Raw genomic sequence first — 17,610 nt, 5'->3', positions numbered from 1 at the left:
GTGGGCACAATAAAGAGAGGCAGAACTGGGAGCTCAAGGTAGTAAAGAACATCCTGACATGAGTAGCGGGTGAAGCCACCTGAAACGTAGTAGGGCCCTGTCCCCTGCCACTGGGGACCATGTATGAGTCTGTGGCCCTGCAGCAGCAGGGTTCTGTTACCACCAAAGGCCAGGCAGACATGTCTGGTCTGGGCTGTCACCTGGGGACATATTAATGTCTGAGAGCTGGCCCCACGCCTCACCTGGGCATTGCAGGAGAGCTGGCCCTTGCCGGTATGAGAGCAATGAGAGCAAGAGAGTTGATCCCACAGTTAGTCAGCTGCAGTACATGAGAGCAGCCCCCACATACTGCAGGAGTTGAGAGTGAGCCAGCTGGAGAGCTGGCCCTGACACTTATCTCACCAGTGGTGGTGTAGATGAGGAAGAGATACACCCCCACACACACCCATTACCACCTGTGGCAGGTGGGAGACCTGGTCCTGGGGTCATGAGAGCAGGAGAACTGGGCCTGACCCTCACCTGCAGCAGCAGCTAGGAGAGTGGGCCTTCCACCATGCCGGGGCAGCACAGTAGAGCTGACCCTGATGGTAAGGGTGTGGGTGAGGTGGCCCCGAGGGTTTGAGCATGGGAGAGCCAGAGGGCTGGCCAGGTCATGACGTCACCGAGTCTGGGCTAAAACGTGGAATGAATATATATATATTCAGACCAAAGACATTGCAGGAAGTACAGTAAAACCTATGACCAGCTATCAGTGGTTGATAAGATTTCAACAATTTCTTTATTTGGCCCCAATTAAAAGATAGTTTCAATCACAGCTTATAACTTTTCAAAGCCAATATTCCCTGTCCCCCCAAATCTGGGAAGGATAAAGATGTTATTACATGTTATGTGGTAATAATATGAGAAACAAGAGAGGGGTACTAAACAGACTCCCAGACTCCCAGCCCAAGGAAAAAGGAGGAGATGGTGGTAACTGGGTCCCAGGTAAACATTCCCATGGTGCTGCTGTCCCAGACACAGTTCTTATATCTAAAAACAAGGACTTTAAAAACTTTAAAAAGAATTCCATTGGCCGATCTTTAATATTCTCAGATCTCCTTTTAATTCCTTCATGATTACTGCCATCACGTGAGTCTCCCCTGTGTAATGACGTAAACGAACCGAACGCAGCCTGCGGAATCCGCAGCCGTACTGTGGCTGGCCCTGAGCAAGACGAAATAGATCTAAACATTACTTCTCTACTCACAGGGGCATTTTTGTGGTAGAATTTGTCTGCGGCAGATTGAAAACTGATAGTAGGTAAACAAATACCATAAACTCAAGTTCAACCGTAGTGAGAGGAAAACCTCGCTTTCCGGCAATTGTGCACCAAGTGCCTGAAAAGTCCCAAGACATATTCACAATTCATATTCAGGCAATTCATATTATCATTTTTTACTGTCGCTGTTCACTCTCTTCCCGATGTCGCCTGTAAGAATGATGACTAATAGATGTATATATTTAACTTTGATTTTATTATCTTTTAGGTAACCAGAACATCAGCAGAGTTAACAGCTCCCACTTCTGAGTTCTACATATTCAGAGCCATGGCTTTCTTGCCCATTTCTCCTGAGGCTAGAACTTCTGATAAAGAGAGACAAACCATATTTTAATCCTCTAAGCCCACAGGGGGTTAAAAATTAAATTTACTTTGACGTCCGGAACCTGTTGAATGTTGAGTTGTGAAATGCTGCCTCTGCAGTTAAGATAAATACGCAGCCACACACTGAAAAGGTAGGGAGCAAAGCGGTTGAGATAGCATCAGCTTCAATTGAGGGGAAGATAAGGTATATTCGCTTACAATGCTGTGCGGCTACAGCAGCAGCAGATGAGGGAGCGAGCGAGCACAGGAACACACGCTCTGTTCACACGGAGATCTGCTTTATGCAAAAGCAGCCATCTGCAATGGCACCCTGTTGTAGCAAGACAGGACTCCCTATCTGTGCTCTAGTAATCCAGACATTCACATGGGATTCCCGGTGAGTGTTTTTAAAGTATTTTAGACAAAGAAAATATAAAGCCAGGTCAGAAGTCGGAGAATCCCAGCTCCACAACCTGGGTCATCAAACACCATCAAGGAAGTCTGGTGTAGACAGCAACCCCAACATTGTCATAACAGGCTCGCTGTTCTCAAGTGGGCTTCAGGTTTTGACATAAGTAAAACATATTGCTGAATCACTATGAGGAAACCATGATATGAACTCAACACACACACATAATCATACACAGGCACGCATACACACACACACACACACACACACATATGCACACATGCATACACATACACATACATAATCACACATAGGCACACGTGCACACAATGTTCTAAAAAGGCCAATGATAATGACAGAAAAAAAAATGTTCAAGCCAGCAAACAAATCCTTCAAACAGGAAACTAGCAGGATTTCCAGGCCATTTCCTTCTAGGACTTCAGCTTAAGTGGCTCCGTGCAGGCACTAAGTTCACCCCTGATAAAAACTAAGCCAGGTGAGCACAGACTAGAAAGCCATCCTTAGAGTAGGGCAATGGCAGGGTTTGGCTTCATAGCCAAGGTCAAAGCATGCTCACACCTCTGCCTCTCCTGATCTGAATGATGCTCAGTGGCTCTCTAAAGGCAGCTTTCTGCTTCCTGAAGAAAACAATCACTATATTAGAAAACTAAGCAGGGTGGTAGGATGAACTCCTATAATCCCAGCAAGCAGGAGGCTGAGATGGGGGGTGCAAATTCAAGTTGGGGGTGGACTTCAGATCCTGTTTAAAGTCCTAAAGGAAAGAGGCAGGAGAGAAGAGTGGGAGAAAGAAGGAAAACGTTTTTGTTAATATGTATTTGTGTGCATGTATGTATGTATGCATGTATGTATGTATACCATGTGCATGCCTGGTGCATATGGAGGTCAAACGAGAGCATCAGACTTCCCTAAAACTGGAGCTATGGGTGATCTTGAGTCACAATGTAGATGCCAGTAACCAACTCCAGGTCCTCTGTCTTAGCGTTCTATTCTGTGAAGAGACACCATGACCAAGGCAATGCTTATAAAAGAAAGCAATTAATTGGAGGCTTGCTTACAATTTTAGAAGGTTCATCCATGATCATCATGGCAGGTGGGAAACAGACAGACATGGTGCCAGAGCAGTACCTGAGGGCTTCACATCCTTATCAGCAGGGATCAGGTAGAGAGAGAGACTGGCTTGACATGGGCTTTGAAATCCCAAAGCCCACTTTCAGTAATACATCTTCTCCAACAAGGCCACACCCACTCCAACAAGGCCACACCTCCTAATCCTTCTCAGAGAGGTCCACTTGGGAAATAAGCATTCAAACACATGAAGCTATGGAGCCATTCTCACTCAAACCACCACATCCTCTATGAGATCAAAAAGACTAGATCTCTAGTCTTATTTTTTAATATATCTTTGAATAAATAATATTTAAAAGATAACCCAGGGCTGGCTAAATAGCTTAATAGGCAAAAGCACTTATTACCAAACCTGATGACCTGAGTTTAATTTTCTGTGACCACAAAGTAGGAGAGAACTAATTCCCACCAGCTGTCCTCTGATCTCTACTCATGGGCTATGGCACACACATGCACACATACACACACACACACACACACACACACACACACACACACACTCACGCACAAAATAAATAAGCAAACATAACTTTTAAAAGATAATCAAGAATTCTAAAAGCCTTCATTTATCCATTTTATAAAATTACTATCATCTATTACAGCAACAAATGTAGTTAAAAGTATGAATTTTTTTCAAAGTCAGATCTTGTCTCCAAACCAAAGGATTCCCATATTTACTCAGCCCGTACCTTTACCATGGGCACCCATCCAACTCCGCTCTCTAAAATGTCTCATCCACCCATTTGGGTACAGCCTGGATTTAAATTCAATTCACAGTTCATTCAAGGCTTTAAATGAAACATTACATCAGTAGGAAGGCCTCTCTGGCCATCCGCTTTCAAATAGCAATGCTTCTAGGTCTCCTCCATTGTCTCTGCTTTACTTTTCATCACAGCTCTTGTCGCTGCTGGGCATGACAGTATAGACGCTGGCACTTGTATACTCTGTATACCCTACTCTGTGTGCCCAGTGACACATCTCATGGGTAACTTCTCCCTGTCCCCTACCACATTCCAGCCAGCTGGAAGACCATCCAGCACAGCAGCAGGCATTCAGTCATGTCCCGAAGGCTGGCTGGGGAGTATCTCTTCATCTAGTATCTCAATTCACGAGGTCAAGGGTTAAGGAGAAGGTTTTGTCTTTTTTAACACCAATGGGCATTCCACAAGAGCATCTGGCATAGAGAGATCAAGTATATACAGTCGGACTGAATCAATGGATGAGCAGGAAAGAAATCACTAAGTTTGATCTTTTCCTATACGGCCTTTGGTCTGGGGAAAGTGAAAGCGAGCCTGAGGTGGGGAGAAGGGGGCAGGTGGAGGAGTGAGCAAGGACTGGCAAGGGGCACAGAAGGCAGAGCTCTCATATCACAAATGTGTTTAAAGAGCCGACGGAGACAGCATGCAAGATTCAAATACCCATCCTTCCTGTGGCGTATTCAATAAGTAATTATGTAATAGAAGGAGAAATAAGCTTCCCCAGGAAAGAGCACACCAACTGGTCATCTAATACCAAATGGTCAGCCCGAAAGCATACATGCAAGTAATATTATGCAGACATAGGAGTGTATACACATATGCCTATAACAACAGTTAGCGAAAAAAGAGACTTGAGTTTGAAAATGAGTCAGGAGGGGTATGTGGGAGGATTTGGAGGGAGGAAAGGGAAAGGGGAAATTTTGTAATTATATTATAATCTCAGAACAAAATTTAAAATGATTTTAAAGATCTCAAAATAAATAATGAAACAGATAGATAGATAGATAGATAGATAGATAGATAGATAGATAGATAGATAGATAAACAGACAGACAGACATATAGCCAGGCAAAAGCTACCACATGGTTCTTCACGGGAGAACTGGCCCTGTCCCTCGCCAGCAGCCTCAAGTTGTCACTAGTGATGGTGTAGGCACAGGAGAGATGGTCCTGCCCCTCATAGGAGATCTGGTACCTCATAGCTCTCCTAGTTGATGGCTTCTGGTGTGGATGCAGGCAGACAAAGACTCATCCTCCCATGGGGAAGGGGGGTCATGGATACTAGGAATTTGCCAATGCTCCAGGGACTATATAGACAACACAAAATGGACTTTTTAGTTGGGAAGGAGAGGGTCACAAGGAAGCAGGAGGTGGGGGCTGACATGGGAAGACTGGGAGGTAAGGGCAATCAGGGTGCATGATGTGAGATTCCCAAATAATCAGTAATGCTATCACAGAATAGAAAATGTTTGCAAATTATATATCCAGTAAGAACCTAACATCCAAAAGATATAAAATTTCATAAAACTCAATGGCAGAAAGAAAAAAAAAGCAAAATGAAATGGGCTAAAAATGGCCAAAAGGCCCTGAGTAGACATTTTGCCAATGATAACGCACCTCTAGCTATGCCCATGAGGGAATCTCCTGAGAGGATTAACCAAGGAGGAAAGACTCACCCTGAGCATGGGTTACACCATGTCATGATGGCTCGAGGAGACCTAATCAAAAGGGAAAAAGAAGCAGCCAGCATTTGTTTCTCTTTGCTTTGTGACTCACCTTGTAGCCCTGCCATAACCACTCCCTGTCACATGGACTCACCCTCTTAACTGTGAGCCAAAATAATTCTCCTGTATGCTGCTTCTTCTCTTTGGTCACAGAAACCAAGACAATCCCAGAGGGTGGTGGCAAGAGGGTAGCTCGGAGGCGCTGTGCCAATGCACCTGATAACCTAAGTGAAATGAGTGAACTCCTGAAATATGACCAGAAGAAATCGGAGTAGTCCTTTATCTATTAAAAACATTAAATCTGGGCTGGAGAGATGGCTCAGTGGTTAAGAGCACTGACTACTCTTCCAGAGGTCCTGAGTTCAATTCCCAGAAGCCCCATGGTGGCTAACAACCATCTGTAATGGGATCTGATGCCCTCCTCTTCTGGTGTGTCTGAAGACAGCTACAGTGTACTCATATACATAAAATAAATAATAAAAACCATTAAGTCTGCCTTTAAAAACCTTTCTACAGACTAGGCATGGTGGCTTATGCCTTTAATCCCAGCACTTGAGAGGCAGAGGCAGGTGGGTCTCTCTGAGTTTGAGGCCAGTCTGGTCTACAAAGGGAGTCCAAGACAGCCAGGCCTATTACACAGAGAAACCCTGACTTGAAAAAACAAACAAACAAAAAAAAAAAAAAGAACAAAACCACCCGAAACAAATGATACATATTTTTTAAACATCAATCTTTGATCATTTCTTTTAAAATTAGAGGGGAGGTCAAGAATAAAATAGAAGGCGACTGAGAAGCCAGAAGAATCATGATACTAAGACAATAAAAGAAACATTACAAAGCCACCAGCTTACATCCCTCATTGATATGAAAATGGCGTTCAGAAAATATAGCATAGTTGAATACATAGTTGAAAATATCAGGATGATAATATGCCATGACAAAGTAGTATTTCAAATTGGAAAGGTTGGTTTATCATCAAAACTCAGCCATGCGTGGTGATTAAATATGTGTTCCCAGTACTCAGGAGGCTGATACAGGAGGATGACTATGGTCTGAAAGCAGCCCTCATTGCAGGACAGCCTAGGTGACTGCAGGATTGTGTCTGGAGCAGGAGGAGAAGGAGAAGGGGAGGAGGAAGAGGAGGAGAAGGAGAAGGAGAAAAATCTCTACATTTCTAGGAGAAACCAAAAAAAAAAGTTTTTGAAAAAGAGAAACAAAAAATTCACAATGACATCTTAATTTAGGAAGATTGGATTTGCTTTTAAAATAAAAGCAAGCAGAGAAAGGAGGTGGGGGAGGGAAGAGACTCACTCTTAAAATCCCATGAAGTCTTTCTGGTAAAAAAAAAAGAACTCAGAGACACTCGCCCACCTTCAACTCTCTTCCTAAACCTGTCCTAGAAGTCCCAGCTAGTGAAGTTGGTCAAGAAAAATAAGAAAAGGCAAAAGTAATCAAAACGAATAAGCAAAGCTATTTTTGCTTTGTAGACATGGCGGTCTCTTAAAACAATTATACAGAAACTACTAGAACTCAAGAATTTGGCTTGGCAAAAATCATATCTCTAATCCAATCAAACAGGACATCTGAACCTGTACACTACGGTCTCCCAACTTTTGACAACTACACTACACCTTCACAACTTAAAGGTAACCATTCTCAACACAGCTGTCATTGTTAAGTATCTGTCGCTTTAATCGAAAATTCAAGAGCAGAGGTTCGGAAAACTTAACAGCTTCATTCCCACTGCGGGTGAATGGGGCTGGTGGAATCTGAATCCAGATCTGGTTAATTCTAAAAGAAAGCTGATCTGACGATGTAGTAACATTTCCAACTTGGAGACTGAAAATGATGAGGGAGCCGAGCATACGGCCCTGAAAGAAAACAGGAAAATACAATGGCAAAGGAAAGAATTGGAGACTTTAAATGTCCCTAAGGACATAGACAGCTTCGGGAACCGGGAAATGCATGATTGTGATGTCATTACTAAAACAGAAAAGAACGAGAACCTAAAGGGGATTGGGGGCTGAGAGAGGTAAAAACTTTGACAAGCACCAGCTTGTTAGATTCCAGGCAGTTTTGACAGCAAATGGCAGAAAATCTAACAAAGAGTAGTTTCTAAGAACAGTGTGTCATTTTCTTCACAAGTCAGAACATCTTAAGATACATAGTAATTGAGCAAAGTCAGGACCAGGCCTAGGGTTTCCCTTGGTCTCGCCTTTTGAGTTACAAGATGGCCACCTGCAGGCCCATGCCTTCTAGGCATCAAGCATATCAGTATCTTCATCATTTGTCAGGAAAGCAAAAGCCCTCCTAGAATCTCTCAGCACCCTTTCACTTTGTCACTGTGGCCAGGACACCTGGACTGGGAGAAGAGACTGGCAGAGACTCGGCTGTTTTTCTTTTCTCTCCAGCTTCTGTAGCAGTGGAGGGTAAAGGCAATGTTCCTGCGAAATGTCAGTGGGATATCGCAAGGGAACTGCCCTAGGCAGAGACGAATGCACCTGGTCTGTGACATGTGCCTTGGGCACGAAATTTAAGCAGTCCTCATGGAGCAGGAGACGTGGACGAAAGGGCGTGCATGAAGAGGAAAAGGAGGACCACATGCATTTCACATTTCTGCAGGAGACCCACGTGCTTTGCAGGAAGGCAGCTGAGTCAACATGGCCAGCTGGAGACTGCTGCTGTCACCCAGGCCAGTCTGCCGTTTTCCTTGGTGTGTACAGCTGCTTCCCTCTCTACCATCCGCCCAGTTACTTCCGTTTCCTTCCTCCACCAGAGGATTCTTCCACCAGAGCCTCCCTGAGCCTTCATTCTCTGGGAGAGAAAAAGAGCCTAGAACGGCAGCTCTCTTCCCTGCCTCTCTTGAGGATACAGCTTTAAATCTGTCAGAAGCAAACCTTGGAGGGCTGGTTTGGGAGGTTAACCTATGCTAAGGAACTGTTATGAGAGCTTATCAACCCAGGGGAGTTCAGAGAAAAAGGCAACGTCAGTCTAACCATCACCAGAGGGACCAAATACCCACCTAGGGAAGCCCAAAGAAGACAGGCAGCTGCATGTGCTTTTTAAGGAACCACTTTTCTATGGATAATTTAATCTCCCAGCTCAGGGCAAGGGACAGACAGCAGGGCCAAGGGCATTGTGGCCAGCTGCTCCTCTCCTAGGCTCACTGGCCCTTGGGCATACCATCTCCCATGTCCCCTCTGAGGGCATCAAGGCTGGTCATGCTCTTCTTCCTTAAAAATCTTCTGCAAATAAAACCAGAGCCATAACTCTTAACCTTGATTAGACACCAGGCTGTATATATGTTCCACATGTACACAGCACGGGTTCCCATGGTCTCGAGGCCCCAGTGAGCAGTCCCCTAAGAATCTGCACACACAGAGATGTCAGAAATTAAACTTTGAAATGATAGATTGCTAACATCACAGGGAGAGGTCAGCAGACACCATGTGCCTTTTGAGGGAACGCCTCGAGTCTTCTGTTGAAGCTCGCACCAAAATATCAAGTCAGAACTCAATCAAGCTCTCAACCCAAATGCTATCTTTAGGAAACAGAGGTTCAAAGGAACGTGTCTCTAAAAATACATCACAGGGAAACAATTAAAATTCAGATAGAGACAAGTCCCCACTTTCAAGATATAGGGAGAGAAATTCACATATAAAAGCATATCTGAACTAAACATAAATAATTTGCATGATGATACAAACAAAGTGGGAATAAAGAACATTTTGAAATAAACAAGGAACTGGGACTATTTGAATATATTTAGGGACTGGTATCAAACTTTTTAATGTATAGTAATGGCATTTATTTCTTTATAGAGAATCCTTACCTTCCTGAGAAATATACTGAAATGCTTGCAGATTAAATGCTACATGTGGAAATTGCTTCAAAATAACCCAGGGGCAGGGCACTGGGGAAAGTACAATGGGTAAAACCCTGCACACAAGCGTGACAACCTGCATTCCTTAAATAAGCAGGAGTAGGTAGCATGCATTCATAATCCCAGAGCCCTGTGGCAAGATGGGAGGCAGACACAGAAGAATGGCCCAGGAGATCTGGGGTCAACAAGCAAGTCCTACACTGTGTGATGGAGGGAAAGGTGACCCGCTCACCCAGGATGAAAGGTGAGAAAGAATCCCCGAATGTTCCTGAGCTCGACACCCACAGACTGCAGCATATGCACACCTGCATGCACGCATGCCACACACACACAACTAAACAAGTAAATAACTAAACAACAGACAGACAGACAGACAGACAGACGGATGGATGGATAGACAGACGGATGGACGGACAGACAGACAGACAGTCCTAGGGCCAGAGGAGAATGAACGGGCATAAAAGTAAGACAGGACTATCAGTGAGCTAATAATTCGTGGGGGTGGGGGGGGTGGAATAACAAAACCTTATCACTCTGTGCATTTAGAAATTTTCCACAATAAAAATAGGTAGAATTTTTTTTTAAATGGTTGGTTAAAATAGTCATGAAATATCTTCCCACCCCCCACTCCAAAGCCAGAATTCACATCAGCCGGGAACCAGAAGCAGCGGCGGGAGCAGATGTAGACAGGGCTAACCCATCACCTGCACCCTTGCCAGAGAGCAGCAGAGGCCACCTGGGCCCAAAGGAGATAGTGTATGTGGCCACGTCACCCTGGCCCTGTGAGCACTTCTACACGGAGGGCACTGGGCAGGTGCTGGGGATAAAGGGATGAATAAATACGGCGACTAATGTGGAGGGATGTAAGTGAGAAGTAATCAGGCAGTTACCACGGAGTCCGACTTGTCTTATTACTGTGGACAAAGTGTGCCCTGGGAGCTCTTGTGGTAGTCATCTAACTAGAAGTCGGGATAGCAAAGCTGTCCTCAAGTATCCCCCAGAATTACCTTGTGATTAGAATTCAATTCCCAGCTCTGTGGCTCTGGGAAAAGAACACGCTCTGCAGGCTGGAGATGTGAGCATCCTGACCTCCTGGCACCCCGCTTCTCTTTGGAAATTCAAGAGATGTGCTTCTGCTTAACTGGATTCCCCGATCAGTTGGCCTCTGGCGTGACTATGTTAGCCAAAGGATGAGCCTCTTGTCCGGGGGAACAGATTTAACGTCAAGTTAATGATCTGGCTAGTCTCTAACGTCTCAAAAGTCTAGTGCCTGTGCAACCTACCCTGAAACATGCAGGAATTCTCAATGTGCTGACAAGTTAAGATTCTTGGAGTGAGTGCAAGGCTAGCCCTGAGCCCTGGAGAAAGTCCCAGAGAAAGGGCATCCCTGGAGTTCTGCCTGGTTGACACCAGCCTCCCCGAGAGCCAGAGTTCCCCTCTGTGTGCCTCTTTGATTTTCTCCATCCTTCCAGAGTAAGACCATATCCTTTGGTTTCTGAGTCATGTTCTCACACCATGTGTCCTACAAAGTATTTTCGTTTTAGCAAATGTGCTCCTTGATTTCTTTCAATCCCATTCAGCCACATCAAAATAGCTAACATACCATCTATATGGGGCTAAGTCACATGAGAAGGAGATGTCAACAAATATCTGTGTGTGTATGTGTGCATGTGTGTATGTGTGCACACATGTGTGTGTGCTTAAAGGAAACACAAATTAAAAAAAAACAAAAAGCATAAGAAGAAGACCTCAGTTGCCTTTAAAAGATGGCAGTCTTATTTATATGCCCCATCAACCTTGACTTCATCTTGTATTTCAGCCCGTGAGACAATGGTCTTCAAGTAAATTAATCAACTGCCTTACAGAACTCCAAACCAAAGGAAGGACACAGCAAACTCTTTACCAAGAGAAGATAGTTCCTGTCACTGAAGGAGTTTCCCCATGCCTCCCTGGGGAGAGTCTCTCTTGGAGAGCAAGTGATGGCAGCACTTCCTGTGAGGGCTCACACAGCAGATACTAAGCTCCATGAGCTACAAGCCTCCTCGAAGCCACTGAGCTTTGCCACCTTGGAGAGACAGCAGCCCCATCGGTGTGTAACCGAGTAAGTGTGGCTGTGTTTCAATGAAACTGTTGGTGCACACTGAAATTTGAAATCACATAAACATCATGAGATGTTACTCTTCTTATTTATTTTCCAGCCAATCATAGATTTTAGAGCCATTCTTGGGGGGAATTCACAGGCCAAGGTTTGCTGATTCCTGATCTACTATGATTGAAACAGACAATGAATGAATCACAAAACTTGGCGGTGCCCCTTACCCTCCCCGCTAGCGATCAACTAGAAACAGTTCTTAAATCCACAGAAGCCAACTGAAAACCTTTCCTTAAAGTTAAATAAAGGTCATCACACTTTTTTAAAGAGGCATTTTTCTATTTTAAATCCCAACTAGTAGGAATGCATGTAATTTCACTTTTAGCTAACCATCTCAGCTCAAGGGACAACCTACGTAAGATCTATAAGGAAACAGTAAACTTGCTTGGCTTTCCCAGTGAGTGCATTAAGGCTTTTCTCGGGTGTTGGTTTGTATGTCCTAAGGTCTGACATCATCCCAATTTGGGGGGGATTATTTACAGACACCAACTCAGTTCCACCACAGCCCATGACCATAAGTTGCTGACACATAGAACACTTTGCATTTTCTCTCTTTAATGTAATCTACAGACCTACATCCCTTTAACCTCCTCCTTTACATGTTAAGTTTGGGAAGTTCTGTCCCAACCAGGGTCTTTGTAGGCATGCCAACCACACATTTCCCAGGTTCTGTTCTTCTTCTTCATTTGTTTCACCTCAATTTTCCTTACATATGTCTTTATCAGGAAGACTTTCCTATTTCTACTTTCTTTTTCTCTCTTAAAGTTTGGTTGTAGGGACTGGAGAGGTGGCTCTGAGGTTAAGAGCACTTGCTGCTCTTCCGGAGGCTCTGAGTTCAATTCCCAACAACCACATGAAAGCTTACAACCATCTATAATGAGATCTGGTATCCTCTTCTGGGGTGCAGGCATACACACAGGGAGAACATTATATACATAATAGATAAAGTAATCTTTCAAGAAAAAGTATGATTGTATGTGTGTGTGTACCTGTGTATGTGTTATGTGTGTTTGTGTTATGCATGTGGATATACATGCATGAAGACATCAGAAGTCAATGCTGGTGTCTTCCTTGACCACTCACAACCCTATTTTATAAGACAGGATACAGTGTTGAATGTAGGGCTCATCATCTTGGCTAGACTGGCTGGCCAATGAGCCCCTGTCTATGCTCCCCCATGGCTGGGTCAGCAGATGTTTGCTGCAATGCCAGGCTTTCTGCACAGGTGGCTGGCAACTCTGATATCTGTACAGCAGACATTTTACTGACTGTGCTAGGTCCATCGACTCTCTCTTCTATTTCCAATCTCTGGGCTCCTCTTTATTTCAGATATCCAGACTCCTGGTCATTTGGCTCGTGCAAACGTTGGAACTATATTTCTCAGCTAAACTTACTATATGATCCCATCATCATAGTCCCAAATACCCCTTCACTGTGTTGGTCCTTCTCTACTTGTGCACACTTGGAAATGTCCATGATACAAGATTTAGAAAATGGAGCATCCCTTTGTGGGGAGGAAAGGTTAGTCTATTGCTATACCTGTGTGCCTTCTTTCCCCAACCTGCTCCTCTGCCTGGCCTGACCTTCTTATACTCTGTCTTTGACAGAATAACCCTCAGCCTCTCCTGTCCAGGCCTGATTCTGCATTTCCAAAGCACTTTACACATCCTTGTTAAAGCATTTATCACTGGACTGCAGTTACAGTTGCCTAGCTACCCCACCACCACACCCTCAGCCCCTCCCAGCCAAGAAGCACCTTTCGTCTTTTTTACGCCTCGATGCCTAGCACAGTGCCTGGAACAGAAGGCAGCACAGGGAGTTCCCCAGACAATTTTCATCCCCACTCTCGGCCTTCACTCTCTCATTTTAAAAATTTAACAGACTACATTTAAAATTGCAACTTCAAAATGTGCCCCTCCTACTGGCTTGCAATGAAAGCGCTCCTCCTAAATGACTCTTCTGAGGAATTCTGGGAGCGAGGCCACAGAATAGACAAGAAGGTCTTCACACTGAGGAAATAAAACATACGCAGGGCACTTCCTAACTTCCAAAGCACTAGGAAGCTTTTTCCTCCCTTCTGCTGGGGGTGAGCCAGAGACACTCATTTTTCAAACTCAGGAAGCAAAAGTGATGAAGTACAAGATCAGAACTGGTGGGAACTCTGAGCCTAAATCATCCTTAGCTTATCCACCTGAATTTCAGTAACATGAGGCTCAGGAAGGGGAAGGTCTTTCTGCTGTGGTTTTTGGTTTTTTGTCTACCTTTATTTTTGTTTGTTTTTGGTTTTTATTTTTGTGTTTGTGTGGAGTTTTTTTGTTTTTGTTTTTGGTTTTTTTTTTTTTGCCCATTATGAACGGTGGCATTAAACTGTGGCAACATGTCCTAAAAATCCATTCTGAATACAGCCATGTAGGCAGAACACCCTGTGAACTCCACTCACACTTCTGCTACTCTGTGACTTTGCCGTGAGTACTCACTGACTAAAGGATTTCCAGTGAATTACTGACTGTTCAAAAACTGTCCGATATGCACTTCTGCAAAGAGAAGTATGTGGCTTCCTACCCAAAGTGATCCCTCACGAGGAAGCACTATTCATAGGTTAAGTGTAAGCTCCTGGTTATCTCTTGTTTTATAGCTCATTTTTCCTAAAGTATTAAATTTAGATTACTGATCACATTAGCAGGCCCTCGGCTTAAACATGCCTTTCATTCCTCCACAGAATTCTCTATGACTTAACCGTCTCTTCAACTGTTGGACTGTTTACTGCATATAATCTCTCTAATATTAGAACATACCATTTTAGTCGGAAATGGGGCAACGCCTGCCAAAAATATTCTTGCTGCCGTGTAGTAGCTAAAAGTCAGGATTATTTATCACATTAAGTTATCCAAATCGGATACATTTAGCTCTTTTCAGTTAGTTAATATCTTTTCATCAAAGGCCTACCATAGCAGAACATGCATAGCAGGCCACTCTTAAGATTCTCAAGTTTGATCCAGTCACAAATCCGTTCATTGAAAAAATTTTCAATATGGCAGAGCCCAAAATATGTCCCACAAATGCAAATTCTGATATCACGCAGATTGCTGCAAGATATGAATCACTGGCCTTTGGCACCGAACTCTGAGATTCAGAGGCAGTTCACTCAGCAAGACATTTTGCTTGTTTCTTCAAAGTTCAGATGCCTCACCTTTTTCCTTAGGGTAATAAACTGTAATTGCTAACATACTGTGTAATGTTTACTGTTAAATTTGCAATTTGGACAAACAGAAAATTACACCGTTAGAGCCTGGGAACAACTGCAATGGGTTGTCACCCAGGGCGCCTTCATCAGAGGCCGGCCAGAGTCAGTACTCTACGGTTTAAATTCCTCTTTAGAGTGAGGGTCTTTTCTGCAGAAGATTAAGACGAAGAAAACCACCTCCCGGGTGACCTTCCTCACACAGACCTTGAGAGAGCGCCTGGGGAAGAGAGCTGTGAATTTCAGCAAGGGACTTGACAGCTCCACTGAGTCCCTCACACTTGGTTTTCCTTAAACAAAAAAAGGTGACTCTGCACCTGCATGCATAGCCCCCTTCTCCCCGCCCCTCCTGAAAACTTAAATGACATTCTCCCTGAGGGTCTGGACAGCCTGAAGCCCGCATGCATGTACCCTCCCTGGTCTTAATGCCATTGGAAACCACCCACCCACCCACGAGTGGAGCGTGGAGTCTCAGCGGGGAGGAAGGGGACCAGGGCAGGCTGGCGCCTTGTCCCCCACAGCGCCGCATTCTGTTCCTGGCACGTGGAATGCTCTCCCGCAGGTGGCACCCCACGAGTGACCCCCTGCAACCCAGATCCCGCACCCCACCCCCCGTACCTTTTATCCAGGCAGGCGATCCACTCGGCCGAGGACGGAGAGTGTGCAGCGTGCGCAGCAACCATGTTGGGCAGCAGCGCACGGTGGCCCCGGGCCGCGGCCACCTCCCGCGCGCCTCCCGGCGGGCTCCCGCGGCCTGCGGGGCGGGGACCGAGGGGCGGGCCAGGCGCGAGGCCCGCGCTGCACTGCGGCGCCCGCGTGGGAGCCCCGCCGCCCCGCCCGCCCGCCAGGAGCGGCGACCCCAGGACACCTGCGGCAGGTGCCCGGCTCAGTCAAGCCCGCGTCTACCCTCACCTCCGGGGGTGGGGGGTGGGGGTCTGCTGCCGGTGCCACCCGGGTGCGCGTTGGGAGGGGATGTCAGACTCTATAAATTTTTCGTACGGCAAATGCCACTAAAATGGCTGCTGCCTCTCCGTTTCCTTAGAAACCCATTAGTCCTCCTCGGTAGCTGTCAAAACTTGCTAGCTGCTCCTGGCTCACCTTTACGGTCTCCCATTTAAATAGGGATGAGAGAGGGCAGGGCTGGGAAGACTGGCAATGAGGTGGGGGTGGAGGACACCATGATCTCGTTGTGGACCCCAAAGGGTAAATGATTCTGAAGGTTGAGGGGCGTTGGGGGCTGGGAAGGACAGAAAGAGACCGTGTGGTCATGGTCTGAGGCAAAAGGACCCAGGAGACCAGAGGATAATAAGGGGGTGCAAACTGAAGTCACCGGCCTTGAACCTCGGACTTGCTTGGGCTCCATGACCCAAGCATGACAAAATGAAACAATTAAGAATGGGATATCCCTGAATCCCAAGCAGAATTAGGGGTTCAGGTCTGGAAGCCAAGTTCCTGGGTGCTCCATGAACTCAGGCCGAGTGCTGAGGGACGCCACAACTGCCTGCCTCCCGTAGGTGCTCGCTGTGAATGTTATGCCTAGAAGTTGTTCAGTTAGACTCTGCCAAAAAACAAAATAATTTACAAAGACCGTTTTTCAGGAATGTGGGGACAAGTTAAATCGGTTGGACTCCTACCAAGTGCCGTTTTGATATTCAATACATTTAGGAGTAGGTATGGGTGGAACGAACAGTGCTTTACCCTCTGCTCATCCATACTGTCCCCACACACGCTCCCCCTTTTAGGGCCGATGCAGAGAACCTGGGGAGCAGGAAACAGCCTGTGCCTTCTTTCTGGGATGCTTTTGTTCTCATACAACAACCTTGACCTTAAATCTCTCTCCAGAAAATTTTCCATTTCCCCATGTTCAATAGACAGTATCTGGTTTCAGACCTGCAAACAATTGCTTTCAGTAGCACCTCCCTGCACGGGGCTTGTCCCTCAGCTCAGTTTCATTCTGTTACTCTCTATTGCTTACCATAAATATCACTTACCATACTGTACCGCGCTAAGATTTCCAACGATGTCATCTTACAGGGTGTGAAGGAGACGTGTCTTCTAAATATTTTTGTTTATAAAGATATCAGCACCATTGCATTGGGACATTTCAAGGTTACTGAATGCTTGCTCCAAATGCCTCAGAGAATCCTTAGAGGTGAGGAGTCAGAGGGGGGAAAAGACAATATATCACCTGTCATTGCACAGAGGCTCAAGGTGGCATGGGAGGTCACAAAGCTAAGCGTGTTAGTTATTTGTTAAATCCACTAGGTGTTAGGCAGTGGCAACACTCTTCATATGCATTCTCATCTAGTCCTCAGGTCAATCTGCGAGACAGGGACAGAGGGACGATAGTCCACAAGGGACACTGAAGGTCTTTGAAAGTGGAACAAAATAGTGAAAATTGTATTTTGAGGGAAAATATTAACTGGTATAGGAGGTGGAGCTCCTTAGGAGCTGCTTGTCATGGGGAAGGTCCCCAAAAAGTCTCCCACACAGGGGAAGCATTCTAAGCTCTGTCTGATAAAGCCCAAGGGCTTTGTCTGTTACACGGGGAGCACTGACTGACCTCTAAGGACAAGCAGATTTATTTAAATGCTACCTAGAAGGAGCACCTATGAACAGCTATTAGTTCATTCAGAGTGTGTGCATGACTCCATGCACCCCTGGAGGTAGGTGTCAG

The 17,610-nt window shown here is 45.4% G+C and overlaps 1 protein-coding gene across 2 annotated transcripts in view; it reads right to left on the bottom strand.

Moving 5' to 3' along the window:
• Positions 1–15,710, bottom strand: part of Rapgef4 (Rap guanine nucleotide exchange factor 4) — a 292,910-nt gene extending 277,200 nt beyond the window's left edge. Inside the window, exon 1 of one of the 2 annotated variants that reach the window (XM_039104344.2) lies at positions 15,552–15,710. In XM_039104344.2, coding sequence (XP_038960272.1) covers positions 15,552–15,616 — 65 coding nt within the window. In that variant the 5' untranslated portion in view covers positions 15,617–15,710. The remainder of the gene's footprint in view (positions 1–15,551) is intronic. The other variant, NM_001100642.1, reaches the window with a different exon arrangement.
• Positions 15,711–17,610: the final 1,900 nt, after the last annotated feature.

This window comes from Rattus norvegicus, chromosome 3 (assembly GCF_036323735.1).
Source record: "Rattus norvegicus strain BN/NHsdMcwi chromosome 3, GRCr8, whole genome shotgun sequence".
NCBI lineage: Eukaryota > Metazoa > Chordata > Mammalia > Rodentia > Muridae > Rattus > Rattus norvegicus.
The sequence above is the reverse complement of the archived record's forward strand: the minus strand, read 5'-3'. Positions and strand labels throughout refer to the sequence as shown.